General features: G+C 44.1%; 1 protein-coding gene and 1 pseudogene across 2 annotated transcripts in view; one reads left to right on the top strand and one right to left on the bottom strand.

Annotated features, from left to right (window-relative positions):
• Positions 1–418: 418 nt before the first annotated feature.
• LOC140727245 (carboxypeptidase O-like) lies at positions 419–11,858 on the top strand (annotated as a pseudogene).
• Positions 11,859–17,096: 5,238 nt separating this feature from the next.
• Positions 17,097–20,028, bottom strand: part of fastkd2 (FAST kinase domains 2) — a 34,138-nt gene continuing 31,206 nt past the window's right edge. For both annotated transcript variants that reach the window (XM_073046640.1, XM_073046642.1), the window contains exon 12: positions 17,097–17,617. In XM_073046640.1, the coding sequence (XP_072902741.1) occupies positions 17,540–17,617 (78 nt within the window). In that variant the 3' untranslated portion in view covers positions 17,097–17,539. The remainder of the gene's footprint in view (positions 17,618–20,028) is intronic.

Raw genomic sequence — 20,028 nt, 5'->3', positions numbered from 1 at the left:
ATCAAGCAGTAGATCAATTGGGAGCTTCTGAATGCGCCATTCCACAAGTTTACTGTAACCAGACCGCTCTGAAGACAAATCAGTTGCTGGAATTGGGTTCTGGGGAAGTGGCAGCTGCTCAGTGAGATGACCCAGGCATTGGTACCATTTGGTCAGCGGTCGAAAAGGGAGACATGGCCCAAACGGAGACGGCAAAACGTGTTGGTGCCTCCATTACTGAGAAAATGGCCCAGGTTGGAGTTGAGGAACCAGATCCTACACCGGGTCAGGTGGCCTCTGGACTGGCTTTGGCATTCCCAGCTGGTTCTACCTGAGAAGTATCGGAGGATTGTGTTGAAGTCACTTCACAATGATTCTGGCCATTTGGGAGTTGAAAAGACCTATGGATTGGCTCAGAGATTAGTTCTACTGGCCCCGAATGAAGCCCGAGTTCGAAGAGCGCTGTAAGTCATGCATTCGATGTATACAATGTGTTTCACTATCTAGTCCACGCCAAACCATTTAAGCTGCCTACTTCCACCAGGACCATAGCTCTCCCTACCCTTACCATCCATGTATCTATCCAAATTTCTCTTAAACATTGAAATTGAGATTGTGTGTACCACTTGCACTGGCAGCTCGTTCCACACTCTCATAACCCTCTGAGCGAAGAAGTTTTTCCTCCTGTTCCCTTAAACTTTTCACATTTCACCCTTAACCCATGACCGTCAGTTGTAGTCCCACCCAACCTCAGTGGAAAAAGCCTGCTTGCATTTACCCTATCTATACCCCTCATAATTTTGTATACCTCTGTCAGATCTCCCCTCAATCTTCTATGTTCCAAGGAATAAAGTCCTAATCTATTCAATCTTTCCTTATAACTCAGGTCCTTGAGTCCCAGCAACATCCTTGTAAATTTTCTCTGTACTCTTTCAGCCTTATTTACACCTTTCTGGTAAGTAGGTGACTAAAACTGCACACAATACTCCAAATTATGCCTCACCAACATCCTATATAACTTCAACATAACATCCCATCTCTTGTAAACAATGTGCCAAAAGCTTTCTCTACTACTCTATCTGCTTGTGACGCCACTTTCAATGGATTATGGACCTGTGTTTCCAGATCCCTTTTTCCTACAGCGCCCCTCACTGCCCCACCGTTCACTGTGTAACACCTACCCTGGTTGGCCCTACTGAAGTGAAACCCCTCCCACTTTTCTGCATTATATTCCATCTACCATTTTTCAGCCCATTTTCCAGCTGGTCCAGAGCTCTGATAGGCTTCCTCACTGTCCACTATACCCTCAATCTTGTTGCTGTCTGCAAATTTGCTGATCCAGTTAACCACATTATCATTCAGATCATTGATGAGGATGACAAATGACAATGGACCCAGCACTGATCCCTGTGCACTCCATTAGTCAAGAGGCCTCCAGTCAGAGAGGCAACCATCTACTACCACTCTCTGGTGTCTCCCTTAAAGCCAATGTCTAATCAATTTACTACCTCAACTTGAATGCCAAGTGAGTGAATCCTCTTGACCAACCTTCCATGCGGGAACTTGTCAAATGCCTTGCTGAAGTCCATGTAGACAACATCCACTGCCTTGTCTTCATCAACTTTCCAGGTAACTTCCTTGAAAAAACTCTTATAAGATTGGTTAGACATGACCTGCCAAGCACAAAGCCATGCTGACTATCACTAATCAGTCCCTGTCTATCCAAATACTCATATATCCAGTCCCTTAGAATACCTTCCAATAACTTTCCCACTACTGATGTCAGGCTCACCAGACGATTATTTTCTTGTTTAATTTCCTTTCTTCTGCCTTCTTCCCTTCTTGAAGGGTAGGGTGACACTTGCTATTTTTCAGTCCTGCGTAATCTTGCCAGAATCTCTTGATTCTTAAAAGATCATCCCTAACGAAATCTTGTTATGTGTGCCCCTGCTGTGCCATCCTACAAATAAATCAAGCCGAGAATTCGGGTGGTGTGGAGATCTCCGAGAATGCTCCTTCCACACACCTCCCTGGCATCGCCTTCTTTTAAATCTGTGTTCTTCCTCTGTCTTTGCAGGCATTGGGTCTTCAAGAAACTGCTGCTCGGACGTTTACAGTCTGAATCTGAACCTGAGGTCCGGGCAGTGGCTGAGTTTATCCGCCGTCATGAGTCCAACATTCTGTGCTACCTGACCATCCACTCCTTCGGCCAGAAGACCCTGATCCTGTATGGGTACACCGGATCAGCAATCAGCAACTATGATGAATTGGTGAGGCATCAGCATCCGCAGTGGGGAACAAAGCAGAGGGTTCCTGTAGCTCTGTAGACAAGGGCAGGGCTTGACTGAAGCAGGGGGCCTTTGATGGATGCCAGTTTGGGTCAAAATCAAAGCAAATTTAATTATCAAGGTACATATATGTCATGCCTGGTATATGGCGTAGTGGTTAATGTGGTGCTATCACAGCTCAGGGTGTTGGAGATCAATCCCGATGTCCTCTGTAAGGAGTCTCTGCATGCCCTCTCTGCAGAATGCCTGGGTTTTCTCCAGTCCTCCCCCCACAGTCAAAAGATGTACCATGTAGGTTAATTAGTCATTGTAAATTGTCCAGTGATAGGTTAGGGTTAAATCAGAGTTGTTGGGTAGTACAGCTGAAAGGCCCAGCAGGACTTATTCTGGGCTGTACTAGTAAGTAAGTAAATACATAAATATATTCATTTTCTTGCAAGCATTTAGAGAAATACAGCCACATTTATGAAAAACTATACATAAAGACTGACAAACAACCAACATGCAAAACAAAAGACAAATCCTGCAAATAATAAAAAAAGATAAATAATGTTGAGAATGGGAGTTGTAAAGTCCTTGAACGTGAGTTCATAGGCTGTGGAGTCAGCTCAGTGTTGAGCTGAGTGAAGTTAGCTTCACTGGTTCAGGATCCTAAATCGTTGTAGGGTAAGAACTGTTCCTGAAGCTGGTGGTGTGGGACCTAAGGCTTCTGTACCTCCATCCCTATGGTAGTAGCGAGGAGAGAGCATGGCCTGTTTGATAGGGGTCCTTCATAATGGATGCTGCTTTCTTGTGGTAGCGCACTTTGAATAGTGCTCAATAGTGGAGAGGGTGATGGCAGGGCCGTGTCACCACTGTGAATCAGTGCCTGTTTTCACTTCAATAGATAGAAACTGGAGGAAACTCATCGTTGCCACTGCTTCATCACCTCACTGGCTCTCAGGAAGATCATACAGCATCCTCTAAAGGACAACTATAGTCTGGCTTGGGCTCCCTCTCCTCCAGCACTATTGAAATAGTCCCATGGTCAGCATCTAATTATTGCTTGTGAGTCCTTACTGTGTGCACATTGGGTGTTACAGCAAATGCATTGTTAGATGCATATACTGGTAATTGGCTGCAAAATACTCCAAGACATCCTGCAGTCATGAAAAACGGTGCAGAAATGCAGTGTTCCACTTCCATTAGTTTTTCAACATTAATTCACTGCCACAGAAGGCCAAGTAATTGAGTATATTTAAAAGTGTTCTTGATTAGTAAGGGTGTCCAAGGTTGGAAGAAGGCAGGAGAATAGGGCAGAGAGGGAAAATAAATCAGCCTTGATCGAATCATAGAACAGACTGAATGGGCTGAATGAACTAATTCATCTCCTATGTCATATGATCTTATTTCCTTTGCTGGTACAACACCACTTCTATCAATAAACTCTCAATCTCCATGATGCATTTCTGTCTGGAAGACTCTTACCCAGCTGACTTCTCTTGCCTTCCCCTCCCACTCCTGATGATAATCACTCTCCCCACCCACATCTCCTACCTGATAACCTCCTAACTGGTCTCCAGATTTTCACAGCCCTGATCACAAAATTACAGTTCTCTAATTGTTCACCAATTGCACAAGCCTTGGCCACCAATAGAATGTTTTCTCAGTTTTAGTTTCCTCAGTAGTCCGTAGTCCAAGCACTAGCAACCCACAGTGTAAACTGAGATTCTGAGAGATGGGGTCATGAATATTGCAGCTTACCTCTGGGGCGGGGTATTGGAGTGTGAGAGAGATCCCTTTAAAAAAAGACTAGTGTCTCATGCTCAGAAGGACAGTAAAGGGATGAGGTTGATTAATGATTTAGATGAAGGGATTAAAAGTAACATTAGCAAATTTGCTGATGACACAAAGCTGGGTGGCAGTGTGAAATGTCAGGAGGATGTTATGAGAATGTAGGGTGACTTGGACAGGTTGGGTGAGTGGGCAAATGCATGGCAGGTGCAGTTTAATGTGGATAAATGTGAGGTTATCCACTTTGGTGGCAAGAACAGGAAGGCAGATTACTATCTAAATGGAGTCAAGTTGGGAAAAGGGGAAATACAACGAGATCTAGGTGTTCTTGTACATCAGTCAATGAAAGCAAGCACGCAGGTACAGCAGGCAGTGAAGAAAGCTAATGGCATGCTGGCTTTTATAACAAGAGGAATTGAGTAAAGAGGTCCTTCTGCAGCTGTACAGGGTCCTGGTGAGACCCCACCTGGAGTATTGTGTGCAGTTTTGGTCTCCAAATTTGAGGAAGGACATTCTTGCTATTGAGGGAGTGCAGCGTAGGTTCACAAGGTTAATTCCCGGAATGGCGGGACTGTCATATGTTGAAAGATTGGAGCGACTGGGCTTGTATACACTGGAATTTAGAAGGATGAGAGGGGATCTGATTGAAACATATAAGATTATTAAGGGATTGGACACACTGGAGGCAGGAAGCATGTTCCCGCTGATGGGTGAGTCCAGAACTAGAGGCCACAGTTTAAGAATAAGGGGTAGGCGATTTAGAACAGAGATGCGGAAAAACTTTTTCACCCAGAGAGTGGTGGATATGTGGAATGCTCTGCCCCAGAAGGCAGTGGAGGCCAAGTCTCTGGATGCATTCAAGAGAGAGTTAGATAGAGCTCTAATAGATAGTGGGGTCAAGGGATATGGGGAGACGGCAGGAACGGGGTACTGATTGTGTATGATCAACCATGATCACAGTGAATGGCGGTGCTGGCTAGAAGGGCCAAATGGCCTACTCCTGCACTTACTGTCTATTGTCTATTGCATAATTACTGCTGTTAATTTGAAATCCATTAAGATACGAAAAATGACCTGTGCTGAGCGTTCTGATGTCTTAGTTTGTTCTTGCAATGTCCTTCAGAATGAGAGTTGCTGCTTTGTTATTTTCCAGGTGCGAGTTGCAAAGATGGCAGCCAGAGCTCTGGAGCAGAAGTGTGGAACTAAGTACATAGTTACTTCCTTCCTCATGGATTCGTTGTAAATTTCATCTCTACTCACTAATCCTTCCACTTATGCAAGTATCTTGTCAACTGTCCCTCCAAAGTCTCTCCTAATGTAAGCTAACAGCAGAAAAGAAACTGCAGATGCTGGAAATCTGAAATAAGAAGAGAAACGTCTGGGGATGTTTAGCAGCTGTGAAGCGAGACAGAGTTGATGCTTCAGTTTGCTGACTTATCATTCTGTTTGGAAAAGTGTAGGCAAGCTCACAGTTTTGAACTTCAGTTGTGAATGTTTTCCAATAATATGGCTACTACAACTAGAAGTGGGTGCCTTAACATATTGCTTTGTAGGAAAAATTAATTTCTGATCATCAGATTTCATAAAGGAAACTTGTAGAAATTGGATAACATTGTTGGCATTGATAAAATATTCTGCCAGTTGGTAGGATTGGTTTGTTGGTTAATTGGTTACTGGATATTGATCCTCTTATGTAGAATCTTAGGGGAGTTGGTGGGAAAGTGGGAAGAGTAACATGGGACTAATATAGGATTAGCATTGAACTGTCTGATAGGTGAGCCCAAGGGCTTGTTTCTATACTGTAGGCTTCTATAACTTTTGTATTATACTAAATATTATTAAGTGTTGTAACTCCAGCAATACAGTGTGGGGTCACCAAAACAGAGGGGGTTGTGGTCTATGTGAATGTTTGAGCCATAATTATAATTCTATTATTAGGCAAAGTCAACAGCATTAGGAAGGAATAGAAACATAGAAAACCTACAGCACAATACAGGACCTTTGGCCCACAAAGTTGTGCCGAACATGTCCCTACCTGAGCATTTGACGGCTCGGGCCTGAACTTGCTGGAATTTAGAAGAATAAGTGGGGGCCTATCGAATATTGAAAGGCCTAGATAGAGTGGATGGGGAAAGGATGTTTCCTATAGTGGGCGAGTCTAGGACTAGAAGCACAGCCACAGAATAGAGGCACGTCCATTTAGACAGAAATGATGAGGAATTCCTTTAGCCAGAGGTGGTGAGTCTGTGGAATTCATTGCCATGGACTGCTGTGAAGGACAAGTCTTTGAATGTATTTAAAGCAGAGTTTGATAGATTATTTATCAGGGCATCAAAATTATGGGGAGAAGACAGGAGAATGGGATTGAGAGGGATAATAAATCATCCATGATAGAATGATGGAGCAACTTGATGGGCTGAATGGCCTAATTCTGCTGCTATGTCTTATGGTTGTAAAAAGCTAATTTTCATAGCATTTGTACCCTGTATGCCTATGACAACATAGGACATGCTTTCTAACCCAGGCAATACAGAGGTTTTCTAAAACCTCTCTAAAGCTTTCACAGCCTTCCTATAACGAGGTGACCAGAACTGAACACAACACTCTAAATGTGGTCTACTGAGCTGCATCAATACCTCATGGCTCTTGAAATGAATCCCTTAACAAGTGTAGGCCAATACACCATACACATTCTTAACAACCCTACCTGGGGGAAACAACAGTGGCCGTGTCTCTGGCCCTGTGGCTCAGAATGGTAGGGAAAGGAAGAGGATGGCAGCAGTGATAGGGGAGTCTATAGTTAGGGGGTCAGACAGGTGATTCAGGAAAGAAACGCAGATGGTAGTTTGCCTCCCAGGTGCCAGGGTCCGGGATGTTTCTGATCACGTCTAAGATCTTCTGAAATGGAAAGGAGAACAGCCAGAGGTTGTGGTACATATCGGTACCAATGACATAGGTGGGAAAAGGGAAGAAGTCCTGAAAACAGACTACAGGGAGTTAGGAAGGAAGTTGAGAAGCAGGACCACAAAGGAAGTAATCTCGGGATTACTGTCTGTGCCACGTCAGAGTGAGTATAGGAATAGAATGAGGTGGAGGATAAATGCGTGGCTGAGGGATTGGAGCAGGGGATAGGGATACAGATTTCTGGATCATTGAGACCTATTTTGGGGCAGCTGTGACCTGTGCAAAAAGGACGGGTTGCACTTGAATCCCAGGGGGACCAATATCCTGGCAGGGAGGTTTGCTACAGCTGTTGGGGAGAGTTTAAACTAGAATTGTTGGGGAGTGGGAACTGAACTGAAGAGACAGAGGAAGAGGCAGTTGGCTCACAAATAGAGAAAGCTTGGAGACAGTGCAAGAGGCGGGATAGGCAGGTGATAGAGAAGGGACGCGCTCAGTCTGATGGTTTGAGATGTGTCTATTTTAATGCAATGAGTATTATGAACAAAGCAGATGAGCTTAAAACGTGGACCAGTACTTGGAGCTATGATGTTGCGGCCATTACAGAGACTTGGATGGCTCAGGGGCAGGAATGGTTACTTCAAATGCCAGGCTTTAGATGTCTCAGAAGGGACAGGGAGGGAGGCAAAAGAGGTGGGGATGTGGCACTGTTGATCAGAGTGTTATGGCTGCAGAAAAGGAGAAAATCATTGAGGGATTGTCTATGGAGTCTCGGTGGGTGGAAGTTAGGAACAGGAAGGGGTCAATAACTCTACTGGGTGTTCATTATAGACCACCCAAGAGTAACAGGGACATCGAGGAGCTGATAGGGAGACAGATTCTAGAAAGGTTTAATAACAACAGGGTATATTTCCCAAATATTGATTGGCATGTCCCTGGAGTGAGGGGTTTAGATGGGGTGGTGTGTTCAGGAAGGTTTCTTGACACAATATGTAGATAAGCCTACAAGAGGAGAGGTTGTACTTGATCTAGGATTGGGAAATGAACCTGGTTAGGTGTCAGGTCTCTCAGTGGGAGAGCATTTTGGAAATAGTGATCACAATTCTATCTCCTTTACCATAGCATTGGAGGGAGATAGGAACAGACAAGTTAGAAAAGCTCTTAATAGGAGTAAGGGGAAATATGAGGCTATCAGGCAGGAACTTGGAAGCATACATTGGAAACAGATGTTCTCGGAAATGTACAGAAGGAATGTGACGAATGTTCAGGGGATACTTGCGTGGGGTTCTGCGTAGGTACGTTCCAATGAGGCAGGGAAAGGATAGTAGGGTATGGGAAACGTGGTGTACAAAGGCTGTTGTAAACCTAGACAAGAAGAAAACAGCTTACAAAAGGTTCAAAAAACTAGGTAATGATGGAGATCTAGAAGAATATAAGGCTAGCAGGAAGGAGCTTAAAAATGAAATTAGAACAGCCAGAAGGGGCCATGAGAAGGCCTTGGTGGACAGGAATAAGGAAAACTCCAAGGCATTCTACAAGTTTGTGATGAGCAAGAGGATAAGACGTGAGAGAATAGGACCAATCAAGTGTGACAGTGGAAAATTGTGTATGGAACCGGAGGAGATAGCAGAGGTACTTAATGAATACTTTGCTTCAGTATTCACTGCAGAAAAGGATCTTGGCAAATGCAGGGATGACTTACAGTGGATTGAAAAACTTGAGCATGTAGATATTAAGAGAGAGGATGTGCTGGAGCTTTTGGAAATCATCAAGTTGGATAGGTCACTGGGACTGGACAAGATGTACCCCAGGCTACTGTGGGAGGTGAGGGAGGAGATTGCTGAGCCTCTGGCAATGATCTTTGCATCATCAATGGGGACGGGAGATGTTCCGGAGGATTGGAGGGCTGCAGATGTTGTTCCATTATTCAAGAGAGGGAGTAGGGATAGCCCAGGAAAATATAGACCAGTGAGTTTTACTTCAGTGGTTGGTAAGTTGATGGAAAAGATCCTGAGAGGCAGGATTTATGAACATTTGGAGAGGCATAGTATGATTAGGAATAGTCCAGCATGGTTTTATGAAAGGCAGGTCATGCCTTATGAGCCTGAATGAATTTTTTGAGGATGTGACTAAACATATTCCAAGATGGCGGCGCGACACAGCTTGCAGCGGCCACTCCGGAGCTGATTATCTGTTAGTTGTGAAGTGGGGAGCCATGCGTGATCATAATCCATTGAAAACGGACGTGGGAGCACGGAGGAACTTCGGGAAATCTCCAGAAAGACCTTCTTCGTTGCTGCTGCTGCTGTGAGGTCCGGGACTCTGCTGGGAAGAACAGACCCCCAGTCCTCGGGGTTGCATTGCCGATGGCCGTTGGCGGGGCTGTCTTAATACGCTCGGCAGAGGATGGTGCTTGGAGAAGCTGTGCCGGAGGGGATGGTCATCAGCTCGGAGGTTCGACGGACTCGGAGTCCGCTGCGGTCAGGTCGCTTTCAGTGTGTGTTGCGTCTGCGAGGCTGAGTCGGGCGGCGCCGTGGAAGTCCATAGCGGGGGTACTCCCTTCTGCCGCCGGAGTGGGATGGCGAGTCTGTCCAGACCCTGGGGACTTGTGGAAACTGTGTGGTGATTTCTTTTGAACTTATAGTCCTTTAACATCTTTGGACTATTTTTACTGTGCCCATGGTCTGTTTTCTTTTATCAATTATGCTATTGTTTGCCCTCTTGTAACTATATGTTGTAACTATGTGGTTTTGTGCAGGTCTTGTAGCTTTAGTTTTTGGTCTTGTTTTGTCTGGTGGATTTGGAGCTCCTTTCCAGAAAACGCGCTAGGACGGTAGCACGATATTAATACGCAGCAGCCTCTCCGGACTCTGGACTGGGGATTGCCAAATGTTATGTGGATTTTCTGGTGTAAGCTGTTTTGTCATATGCTTTTGTGATATCATTCTGGAGGAACGTTGTCTCATTTTTTAACTGCATTGCATTTGTGGTTTCTAAATGACAAATAAACTGAATCTGAATATTGATGAAGGTAGAGCAGTAGATGTAGTGTATATGGATTTTAGCAAGGCATTTGATAAGGTACCCCATGCAAGGCTCATTGAGAAAGTAAGGAGGCATGGGATCCAAGGGGACTTTTCTTTGTGGATCCAGAACTGGCTTGCCCACAGAAGGTAAAGAGTGGATGTAGACTGGTCATGTTCTGCATGGATGTCGGTAACCAGTGGTGTGCCTCGGGGGTCTGTTCTGGAACCCCTTACTTTTTGTGATTTTTATAAATAACTTGGATGAGGAAATGGAGGGATGGGTTAATAAGTTTGCTGATGACACAGAAGTTGGGGGTGTTGTGGACAGTGTGGAGGGCTGTCAGAGGTTACAGGTTGATTGGACGTAAAACTGGGCTGAGAAGTGGCAGATGGAGTTCAACCCAGATAAGTGTGAAGTGGTTCATTTTGGTAGGTCAAACATGATGACAGGATATAGCATTAATGGTAAGACTCTTGGCAGTGTGGAGGATCAGAGGGATCTTGGGGTCCGAGTCCATAGGACACTCATAGCTGCTGTGCAGGATGACTCTGTGGTTAAGAAGGCGTAAGGTGTATTGCCCTTCATCAATCGTGGGATTGAATTTAAGAACTGAGAGGTAATGTTGCAGCTATATAGGACTCTGGTCAGACCCCACTTGGAGTACTGTGCTCAGTTCTGGTCGCCTCACTACAGGAAGGATGTGGAAACTGTAGAAAGGGTGCAGAGGAGATTTACAAGGATGTTGCCTGGATTGGGGAGCATGCCTTATGAGAATAGGTTGAGGGAACTTGTCCTTTTCTTCTTGGAGCAACGGAAGATGAGAGGTGACCTGATAGAGGTGTATAAGATGAGAGGCATTGATCATGTGGATAGTCAGAGGCTTTTTCCCAGGGCTGAAATGACTATCATGAGAGGGCACAGTTTTAAGTTGCTTGGAAGTAGGTACAGAGGGGATGTTGGGGTTAAGTTTTTTTTAATGCTTTTTGATCTCGTCACTTGAGATTCAGTTTCACGCGACCCTGCCACTTTGAACTGGCCCATGCCTTCATTAACCAGGTCCAACACTTGCCTTTGTTGAATTTTGCCCCTCCTGACATAGTGAGTGCGTGGAATGGGCTGCAGGCGACGGTGGTGGAGGCGGATACAATAAGGTCTCTTAAAAGACTCCTGGAGAGGTACATGGAGCTCAGAAAAATAGAGGTTATGGGTAACCCTAGGTAATTTCTAAGGTAAGGACATGTTCGGCACATCTTTGTGGGCTGAAGGAGCTGTATTGTGCTGTAGGTTTTCGATGTTTCTAACCCTGTCAATTTGTGCGGCAACTTTGAGGGATTTGAAGTGGACCACAAGATCCCTCTACACTTTTAAAAATCCAATCATTAACCCAGTATTTTGCCTTAAAATTTGTCCTTCCAAAGTGAATCACTCCATACTTTTCTGGTTGAATGCTGTCTGCCCACACCCACTTCTCATCCTGTCAACGTCCTATTGTAAGCTAGGTCCAGGGTAGGACACAGGGTGCTTTGAGAACCTCCTGCAGTGATGGCCTGGATGGAAGTGCCTTTGTATGGAGAATCAAAAAATACAGCTCCAACAGCCTGAATGTTCCCTCTTTTAGATAAAACATCAGGCACCACACGTGACTGGGCAGCTGATCTTAGGATTGAGTTTCCCTACCAATTTGAGCTTCAGGGCAATGCGACCTATCACTTCATACTCCCCAAAGATCAGATCCAGCCCTGCTGTGAGGAAACCATGGTAGCCATGACAACCATCATCGAGTATGACAATGATAAGCACTTCCTGAACTCATCTCAAGGGACTGCAGCTCTGTGGTCAGGTCTGCTGTGTTCTTGCTTATTAAATAAGTACTTTGTCAATTCTTTATAACAAAGAAGAAATAAGATATAACTTTATAGAAGTCATGAAGAGATGTGATAGCTGGGCATAGAATCGTGCAATCATAAACTTAAAAAAAGTAATCACCTAAAAGATGCAGGCTTCCAGCATTCAATTACCCATCCCTGATTGTCCTTGAGATGATGTTGAGTTGCAGACAATGAGGTGTGGGTATGTTCATAATCCTGTTAGGAAGAATTCCAGGACTTTGACTCAGTGACAGTAAAGAAATGGCGATGTATTTCCAAATCACCATGGCACATGTCTAGGAGGGCAACTTCCTTGTGGCTTACAGAATTAGAACATTACAGCACAGTACGGTGTTTCAGCCCATGATGTTGTACTGGCCTTTAAACCCACTCTAAGATCAGTCTAACTCTGCCCTGGCTATCTACTCAATCTATGCCTCATATCATCTTGTACATCGTCAAGCCACGCTCCATCCTCCTTTGACCCAAAGAAAAAACCCTAGTGTGCTCAACCTATCCTCGTAAGACAAGCTCTCTAACCAAGGCATATCTCCTCTACACCCTCTCTAAAGCACAACCTTCCTATAATGAGGTGATCAGAAGTGAACACAGTATTCCCAAGTGTGGTCTAACCAGTTTTATTGAGCTGCAACATTACCTCATGGCTCTTGAATTATTTCCCCAACTAATGAAGGACAACACACCATATGGCTTCTTAACCATCCTACCAATTTGCGTAGCAACTTTGAGGAATCAATGGATGAGGACCCCAAGATCCCTCTGTTCCTCTAAACGGCTAATTAATCCTGCCATTAACCTTGTGTTCTGCCTTCAAGTTCAACCTTTCAAAGTGAATCACTTCAGTTTTCTGAATTGAACTCCATCTACCACTACTCAGCTCACCATCCTGACCCGTTGTAACCAATGACAACCTTGCGCATTATCCATAATGCCACCAAACTTCTAACTGGTTGAGGTAGATTTGGAAGGAGATGCTAAGCTGTCCGTTTGCAACAGTGGATAACATTTGACCCATTGTGTTCATGCGAGATGAGAACAAAATGCCCATTGGAGGTCTCAGCAAGCAATGCTGCCTTTCCCCGGCATTCATTACATTCGAACATAATAAAATTGCAAATGTTATTCCGCTATTTAAGAAGGGTGGGAGGCAGCAGAAAGGAAACCATAGACCTGTTAGCCTGACATCAGTGGTTGGGAAGTTGTCAGAATTGATTGTTAGGGATGAGATTATGATGTACCTGGAGGCACATGACAAGATAGGCCAAAGTCAGCATAGTTTCCTGAAAGGAAAATCCTGCCTGACAAAGGAGATGTAGTAGATGTGATATACTTGGATTTTCAGAAAGCCTTTGACAAGGTGCCGCACACGAGGCTGCTTAGCAAGACAACAGCCCGTGGAATTACAGGGAAGTCACTAGCATGGGTGGAGCATTGGCTGATCAGCAGAAAACAGAGTGGGAATAAAGGGATCCTATTCCGGCTGGCTGCTGGTTACCAATGGAGTCCCACAGGGGTTGGTGTTGGGACTGCTGCTTTTTACAATGTATGTTAATGATTTGGACAATGGGATTAATGGATTTGTGGCTAAATATGCTGATGATACAAAGATAGGTGGAGGAGTGGGTAGTGTTGAGGAAACAGAGCGCCTGCAGAGAGACTTAGATAGTTTAGGGGAATGGGCTAAGAAGTGGCAAGTGAAATACAATGTTGGAAAGTGTATGGTCATGCACTTTGGTGGAAGAAATAAATGGGCCTACTATTATTTAGATGGAGAAAGAATTCAAAAAGCAGAGATGCAAAGGGACTTGGGAGTCCTTGTGTAGGATACCCTGAAGGTTAACCTCTAGTTTGAGTCGGTGGTGAAGAAGGCAAATGCAATGTTGGCTTTAATTTCTATGGTATAGGATGTATGAGCAGGGATGTGATGTTGAGGCTCTATAGGGCCCTCATGAGACCACACTTTGAGGATTGTGTGCAGTTTTGGGCACCTTATTTTAGAAAGGATATACTGACATTGGAAAGAATTCAGATAAGATACATGAGAATGATTCCAGGAATGAAAGGGTTACCATATGAGGAACATCTGGCAGCTCCTGGAGTTCAGGAGAATGAAGGGGGATCTCATAGAAACATTCCAAATGTTAAAAGGCCTGAACAGATTAAATATGGTAAAGTTATTTCCCATGGTAGGGGAGTCTAGGACAAGAGGGCACAACTTCAGAATTGAAGGACGTCCATTTAAAACAGAGATGCGGAGAAATTACTTTAGCCAGAGGGTGGTAAATCTATGGAACTTGTTGCCACGAGTGGCTGTGGAGGTCATGTCATTAGGTGCATTTAAGGCAGAGATAGGTTCTTGATTGGCCAGGGCATCAAAGGGTATGGGGAGAAGGCAGGAGAGTGGGGATGACTGGAAGAATTGGAACAGCCCATCATTGAAATGTGGAGCAGATTTGATGGGCCGAATAGTCCACTTCTCCTATATCTTATTGTCTAATAGCATAGCATGGCCCTTCAGCCCATACTGTTGTGCTGACCTTTCAAATTCTATACAGGGAAGTCTGGACAACTGCAACGTATTTTTACTTCCCAAGATAAAGATCCAAGTCCAACATTATCTACATTATTCAGCATATCTGGTGCAGGTATTATCCCCACAGTGCCAATAACCAAAAGGTATTTGGATTTTGCAAGCTGTTGATCATATATTAATGATTCCTGTATTACCTTAAACAGCTGTGATGTTTCTGCTGCTGGACTGTCGAGTCATCAGCCGGGTCCACCCGTCTCCAGACGTTTTATCCCCGAACCCAGAACATCTTTGGGATGGTGGGACAGCAGAAGGTGATCAATCTTCTACCCCCGATGCTCAGACTTCCAGCTACTATCGTCCCTTTGCAGCCAAAGCCGACTGGACCCTCTCTCTGCTGCTTGAGCCCTAGTGTTAACAGCTCTCTTCCTGGTTCTCCCTTCATCCCTAAAGCTGCCATCATCTTCCAGCATGACACGGCGGGAAATCCTCTTGCCCCCACTTCGACAGGGAAGTTCCACGTCTGCCAGCCTTGCTGTTCAGCTCCTTCTCCCGCTTCCTTTCCCCAGCTCACCAGACCAAGTTTCTTAGAGACACTTTGACCCAACACTTGATACTCATTTTTCTCTTAGCTCCCCTTTTGCCCTCTACCAGCTCCTCTTGTCTACCACTCTTCCACGGGTCCACACTTTTGGTTTTTGGAAACCAGGAATAGTTAAGGAAGGAGGAAAGTGAGCTGGAGCTTGATGCCTATCCAGAAGTGAGAAACTACTACTTGTACAATTTTCTATGGCAGGGCAGGAACTGGGCATAAGTACTGGGAAGGACCACACTCTCCTTAATTCACAATCAGGAGGTCACAGAGTAATGCAAAGAAACTGTAGATCCAATAACACAAAGAATCTGTTGGGCATAGAACAGGCCTTTTAGCCCACACTCTATGCAGTATAACTCATCAGGATCACCATCTCAAACAAAAGCAGAAAAAGCCTGATGGATACACCAGGTTAAACAGCCTCAGTGGGGAGCATCAACACCTGCTGCTTTCTTACCCTTACTCTACCCTAAAATCCCACTATTCACAGATAAAAGTTGTTGGATCTATTGGTGTTTCTTTTATACAGTATTTATGAGCCATCATCTTTGTCCACTTAAACACTTGCTAATGTTAAAGGTCTCTACTGAGCCAATCTCTCAACCTTCTTCAGTCTTGACGCCCCCAAATTGTAATCTCCAGATTAGTTGTGAACTCAGAACGACTGCCAACTGGAACGGAGGGCCAGTTGAGGGCTGATGGCCGGAGCCTACGTCTGCGAATCTTTGTGACTGCATTGGGATATTAGGACCCAATGTCCACGAGTCTGCTGGAGGTCGAAGAAGACTGCCTGTCCTGGGGTCTGGGGTTAGAGGACTGTGTACGTGCATGGGTGGGTGGGAGCAAGGGAGGAATGGAACTGGTTTTGCTGTTGTTGTTTGGCATGTTCAGTTTTGATGTGTTCTCTGTTGTTCTGCCAAGCATTGTGGGCACACTATGGTGGCACTGGAATGTGTGGTGACATTCCTTAGGTGTGTTGGTTGTTAATGTAAATGAGACATTTCACTCTGTTTCAATGTACATGAGATAAATAAATCTGAACCTGATCTGAACTGGATGGAACATAGAACGGTACATTACAGGACCAGGCCCTTCGGCTCACAATGCTGAGTCAAACTAATTAAATTAGTAATCAAATGGCCAATGATACTACACAATGTCCATATCTTTCCATTTTCCTCACATTGATTTCTCAGTATGTATCAGCCTCGACCACCACTGCAGGCCGTGCTTTCCAGGCACCCATCACTTTGTGTAAAGAACCTGCCCCTCATCTCGTTTGAAACTACCCTTTCTAATCTTAAATACGTGCCCTCTGGTATTAAACATTTCAACCCTGGGGAAAAGATACTGTCTCTGCCTCTCGTAATCTTATAAACCTCTATCAGATCTCCCCTCAGTCTCCGTGCTCCAGAGAAAACAACCTAAGTTTGTCCAGCCTCTCGTTGTAATACAGGCCCTCTAATTCAGGCAGCATCCTGGCAAATCTCTGCAGCACCCTCTTCAAAACCTCGATATAAGAGAACTCATGATAAATAAAAATCATAGGAACACTTGTCTCTCAAACACAATGACTAAAAACTATTTTATCTCATCATTATGAAACAGATTGCTGCCTTTTACTATATCACAGTGTCTTCAAATACACTTACTTGCTGGTAGTAGGTAGGCCTCCGAAAGTCTCGATCGACCATGGATTTTCACCTTGGAAAGTTTCCAGGGCGCAAGCAAGGTTTTTTTTAATGGAAGACCGGCAGTTGTCCAAGCTGCAAGTCTCCCCTCTCCACGCCACCAATGTTGTCCAAGGGAAGGGCACTAGGACCCATACAGCTTGGCAGAGCAATGTGTGGTTAAGTGCCTTGCTCAAGGACACACACGTAGCCTCAGCCAAGGCTCGAACTAGCGACCTTCAGATAACTAGACCAACACCTTAACCACTTGGCCAAGCACATACTTGCTGGTAAAACCCTCTTGAACAGCCAGAAATCATGAAGGCACGTTAACCAAAAGGACAAAAACTGAAAAATCTGTGATAGGCGAAGAGCTTTTGGTGAGGTGAAGTACGGTAAATAACTGATGGTAAATAATATAATATCAATCAAAGGAAGAAAACATTTTTCTTTTTAAAAAAAATTGACTTTTTAATGTGTGTATTTGTCACTTAAATCATTCATTTTATTTTTAAAAAATGTCTGTTGTGGATCTGATCCACATTATTCACGCAAAGCTGTACTTGTTCTGTGAAGCCCAACAGTAGCATTCCAGCAGATGGAAGCATGGCAACAGTGAGTGTAGGAAATACTTAGCTGATCATTCAGCATCTGTGGAGATAGAGTCAGGGTAACCCTTGTTCTCTACACAAATGTTGCCTGGTTTTTGTTTATCCTTCTTATTTGCAGTATGTATGGGGTTTTGCATCTTGTAGGGAGGTAGTTTCTATTGCTAAATTTTTAAAAAATGTACGTTTTGGTTGCCTCCCAAGGAGAGTGCCATGCTGTCAGGGGCTGAGGCAGTTGATCACATCTTGTCCACAGCTGTGTGACTTCTCAAAGGCTATTCATTCTGCAAAGATCGCTCTCCTTAAGAACTGAACTCTTTCATCTTCTGACATCTTTCCAAACTCATGGTCTGACACCTGGCAGATAGGGAAATTGGGGGGGGGGGGGTTAAAAATATAAAAGTTAGAATAACCCTATCAAAACCCTGTAGCCCCCACCCCTAAGAAACTGCAACATATGTTCTGCCAACAATAAAGGGTTTTGGCCCCAAACTCAGGCAGTGATCAGGAAGTAGATGCTTGAAAATTATTTATCAGGGAACATTTTCCCTTTAATAAAAATCAAAACTGCAGATGCTGAAAATCTGAAACAAAAACCTGAAACATTAACTTTAAACTGCTTTCTACAGGTACGACCTGAGTTGCTTCTTGTGTGTTGAAACAGATGTTTAGATGCTCACTGGGAGCATTACATACACAGCTCACGCACACTCCCGAATGACACACAAGTCTGCTGGTCATACATGGAACAGTAAACCACCGGGCTAGGCAAATAAAATGAAAAACATTTTTTTTTTCCATTTTACCTTTTTGAATTAACCTCTACCAGCAATTAAATACTTCTGAACTATAGCCACTGATTCAACTTAGGAAACACAGCATCCAATGAGATGCGCATCTAGTGATGCAAGTTTGTAAAGTATTAGTTGAGACAATGGGTTTAGTACCATTGTTGTTCCCGAGGAGAGTGTCCCAAAAGTGTTACAGCCTCATGAGGGAGATGGGAGTCAGTGCAATATCATCCAATTACACGAACTCTGACACTGCAGCACTTCCTCAGAACTTCATGGGAAAGCCACTGAAGCAAGTTTGAGAATTAAAATTCAATTCAAACAGATCCTAAAATACAAAGCTGGTGGATGTAAAAGGAAACATCAAGCTGTTTGACAATTGTAAAAACAATGCTCAGTTATTGTTGTACTTTATGGAAAGAGACTTTGCCTAGGCTTTGGCACAACTCCGATGGCCCTCACAAAGGGTTCTACTAGATGACTGAATCAAACCACCAAAAATAGGTACTTCTCAGAGAAACAGTTGCTTGCCTTAGCAACATCACACACATCATCATCAAATTAAGATAAGTTGAAATCTTGGCTTAGTAGGACTGTCAAAAAGAAATACTTCAAATAGCTATTTAACCAAAAGAGAACTGATCTCACATCCACTGAAAACTGATGGTTTCACTTTATTCCTGAAATGAGCGTAGCACAGCAGCGTAATGCTTTATAGGGCCAGTGATGGGAGCATTGTGGTTCAGTCAAATTAGATCTCAGATAGTCAGGATACACAACCACTCCTTCATCCTCAACATGGGTGTCTCCCAGGCTGTGTGCTGAGTCCATTGCTGTACACTCTGATCACACATGACTGCACGATCAAACACCTGATCAATCACATCAAGTTGCCAGATGACACAACAGTGGTGGGGCTAATCACCAATAATGATGAGTCGATCAACAGAAAGGAGCTGGAAGAGCTCAAGGCCAATACGGTGCCTATGAAAAGTATTCACCCCCCTTGGAAGTTTTCACGTTCTGTAACTTTGAATCACAGTGGATTTAATTTGGCATTTTTTGGCACTGATCAACTGAAAAAGACTCTTTCGTGTCAAAGTGACAACAGATATCTATGAAGTGATCTAAGTTAATTACCAATATTAAACAAAATAATTGATTGCATAAATATTCAACCCCTTCAAGTCAGTACTTAGTAGATGAACCAATTACAGCCTTAAGTCTCTAGCAGCTTTGCACACCTGGACTCTGCCATTCTCCCCCATTCTTTTTTACAAAGCTGTTCAAGCTCTGTCAGATTGGACGGGGGATTGAGTGAACAGCCCTTTTCCATTCCAGCCACAAATTCTCAATTGGACTGAGGTCTGGACTCTGACTTGTCCACTCCAGAGTATCAACTAAGTTGGATGAACCTTTGTTGCAATCCCTCAATAGCATTTATACAAGGATCTGTGAGACTACACACAATATTCATGATATGGTCTCACCAAGACTCCGTATAAATGCAGCAAGGCATCCCCACTTCTGTACTCAAATCCTCTGGCTATGAAGGACAATATTCCAATTGCTTTCTTAACTGCCTTCATACCTGCCTGTCCACTTTCAACAGGTCTCCCTGTACCTCCTTTCCCAATAAATCACCATTCAGATAATATCCTGCCTTCCTGGTTTTGCCACCAAAGTTATTTCCATAATATTCTGCATTTGCTCTTTCATTCAATGAGCCCACCTCAAACTGCAGCACCAGTGCATCCTTCCTCATTGCTCCTACTGCCATTCAGCTTCATGCCATCACATCTTTTTACTTCCTTTATCTAAATCACTAGTAAGTTTTGTGAATTGCCTGGGTCCTAGCAGTGACCCCACCACCCACTTGGATAAAGCCTCCTTTATTCTTAACCTTAATTACACGCCTGCCAACCAGCTCTCTAATGCAATCATGTGCGCTTTAATTTTTGCATGCCAATATCTTAT

This window comes from Hemitrygon akajei, chromosome 5 (assembly GCF_048418815.1).
Source record: "Hemitrygon akajei chromosome 5, sHemAka1.3, whole genome shotgun sequence".
NCBI lineage: Eukaryota > Metazoa > Chordata > Chondrichthyes > Myliobatiformes > Dasyatidae > Hemitrygon > Hemitrygon akajei.
This window is presented reverse-complemented; position numbering and strand designations above follow the sequence as displayed.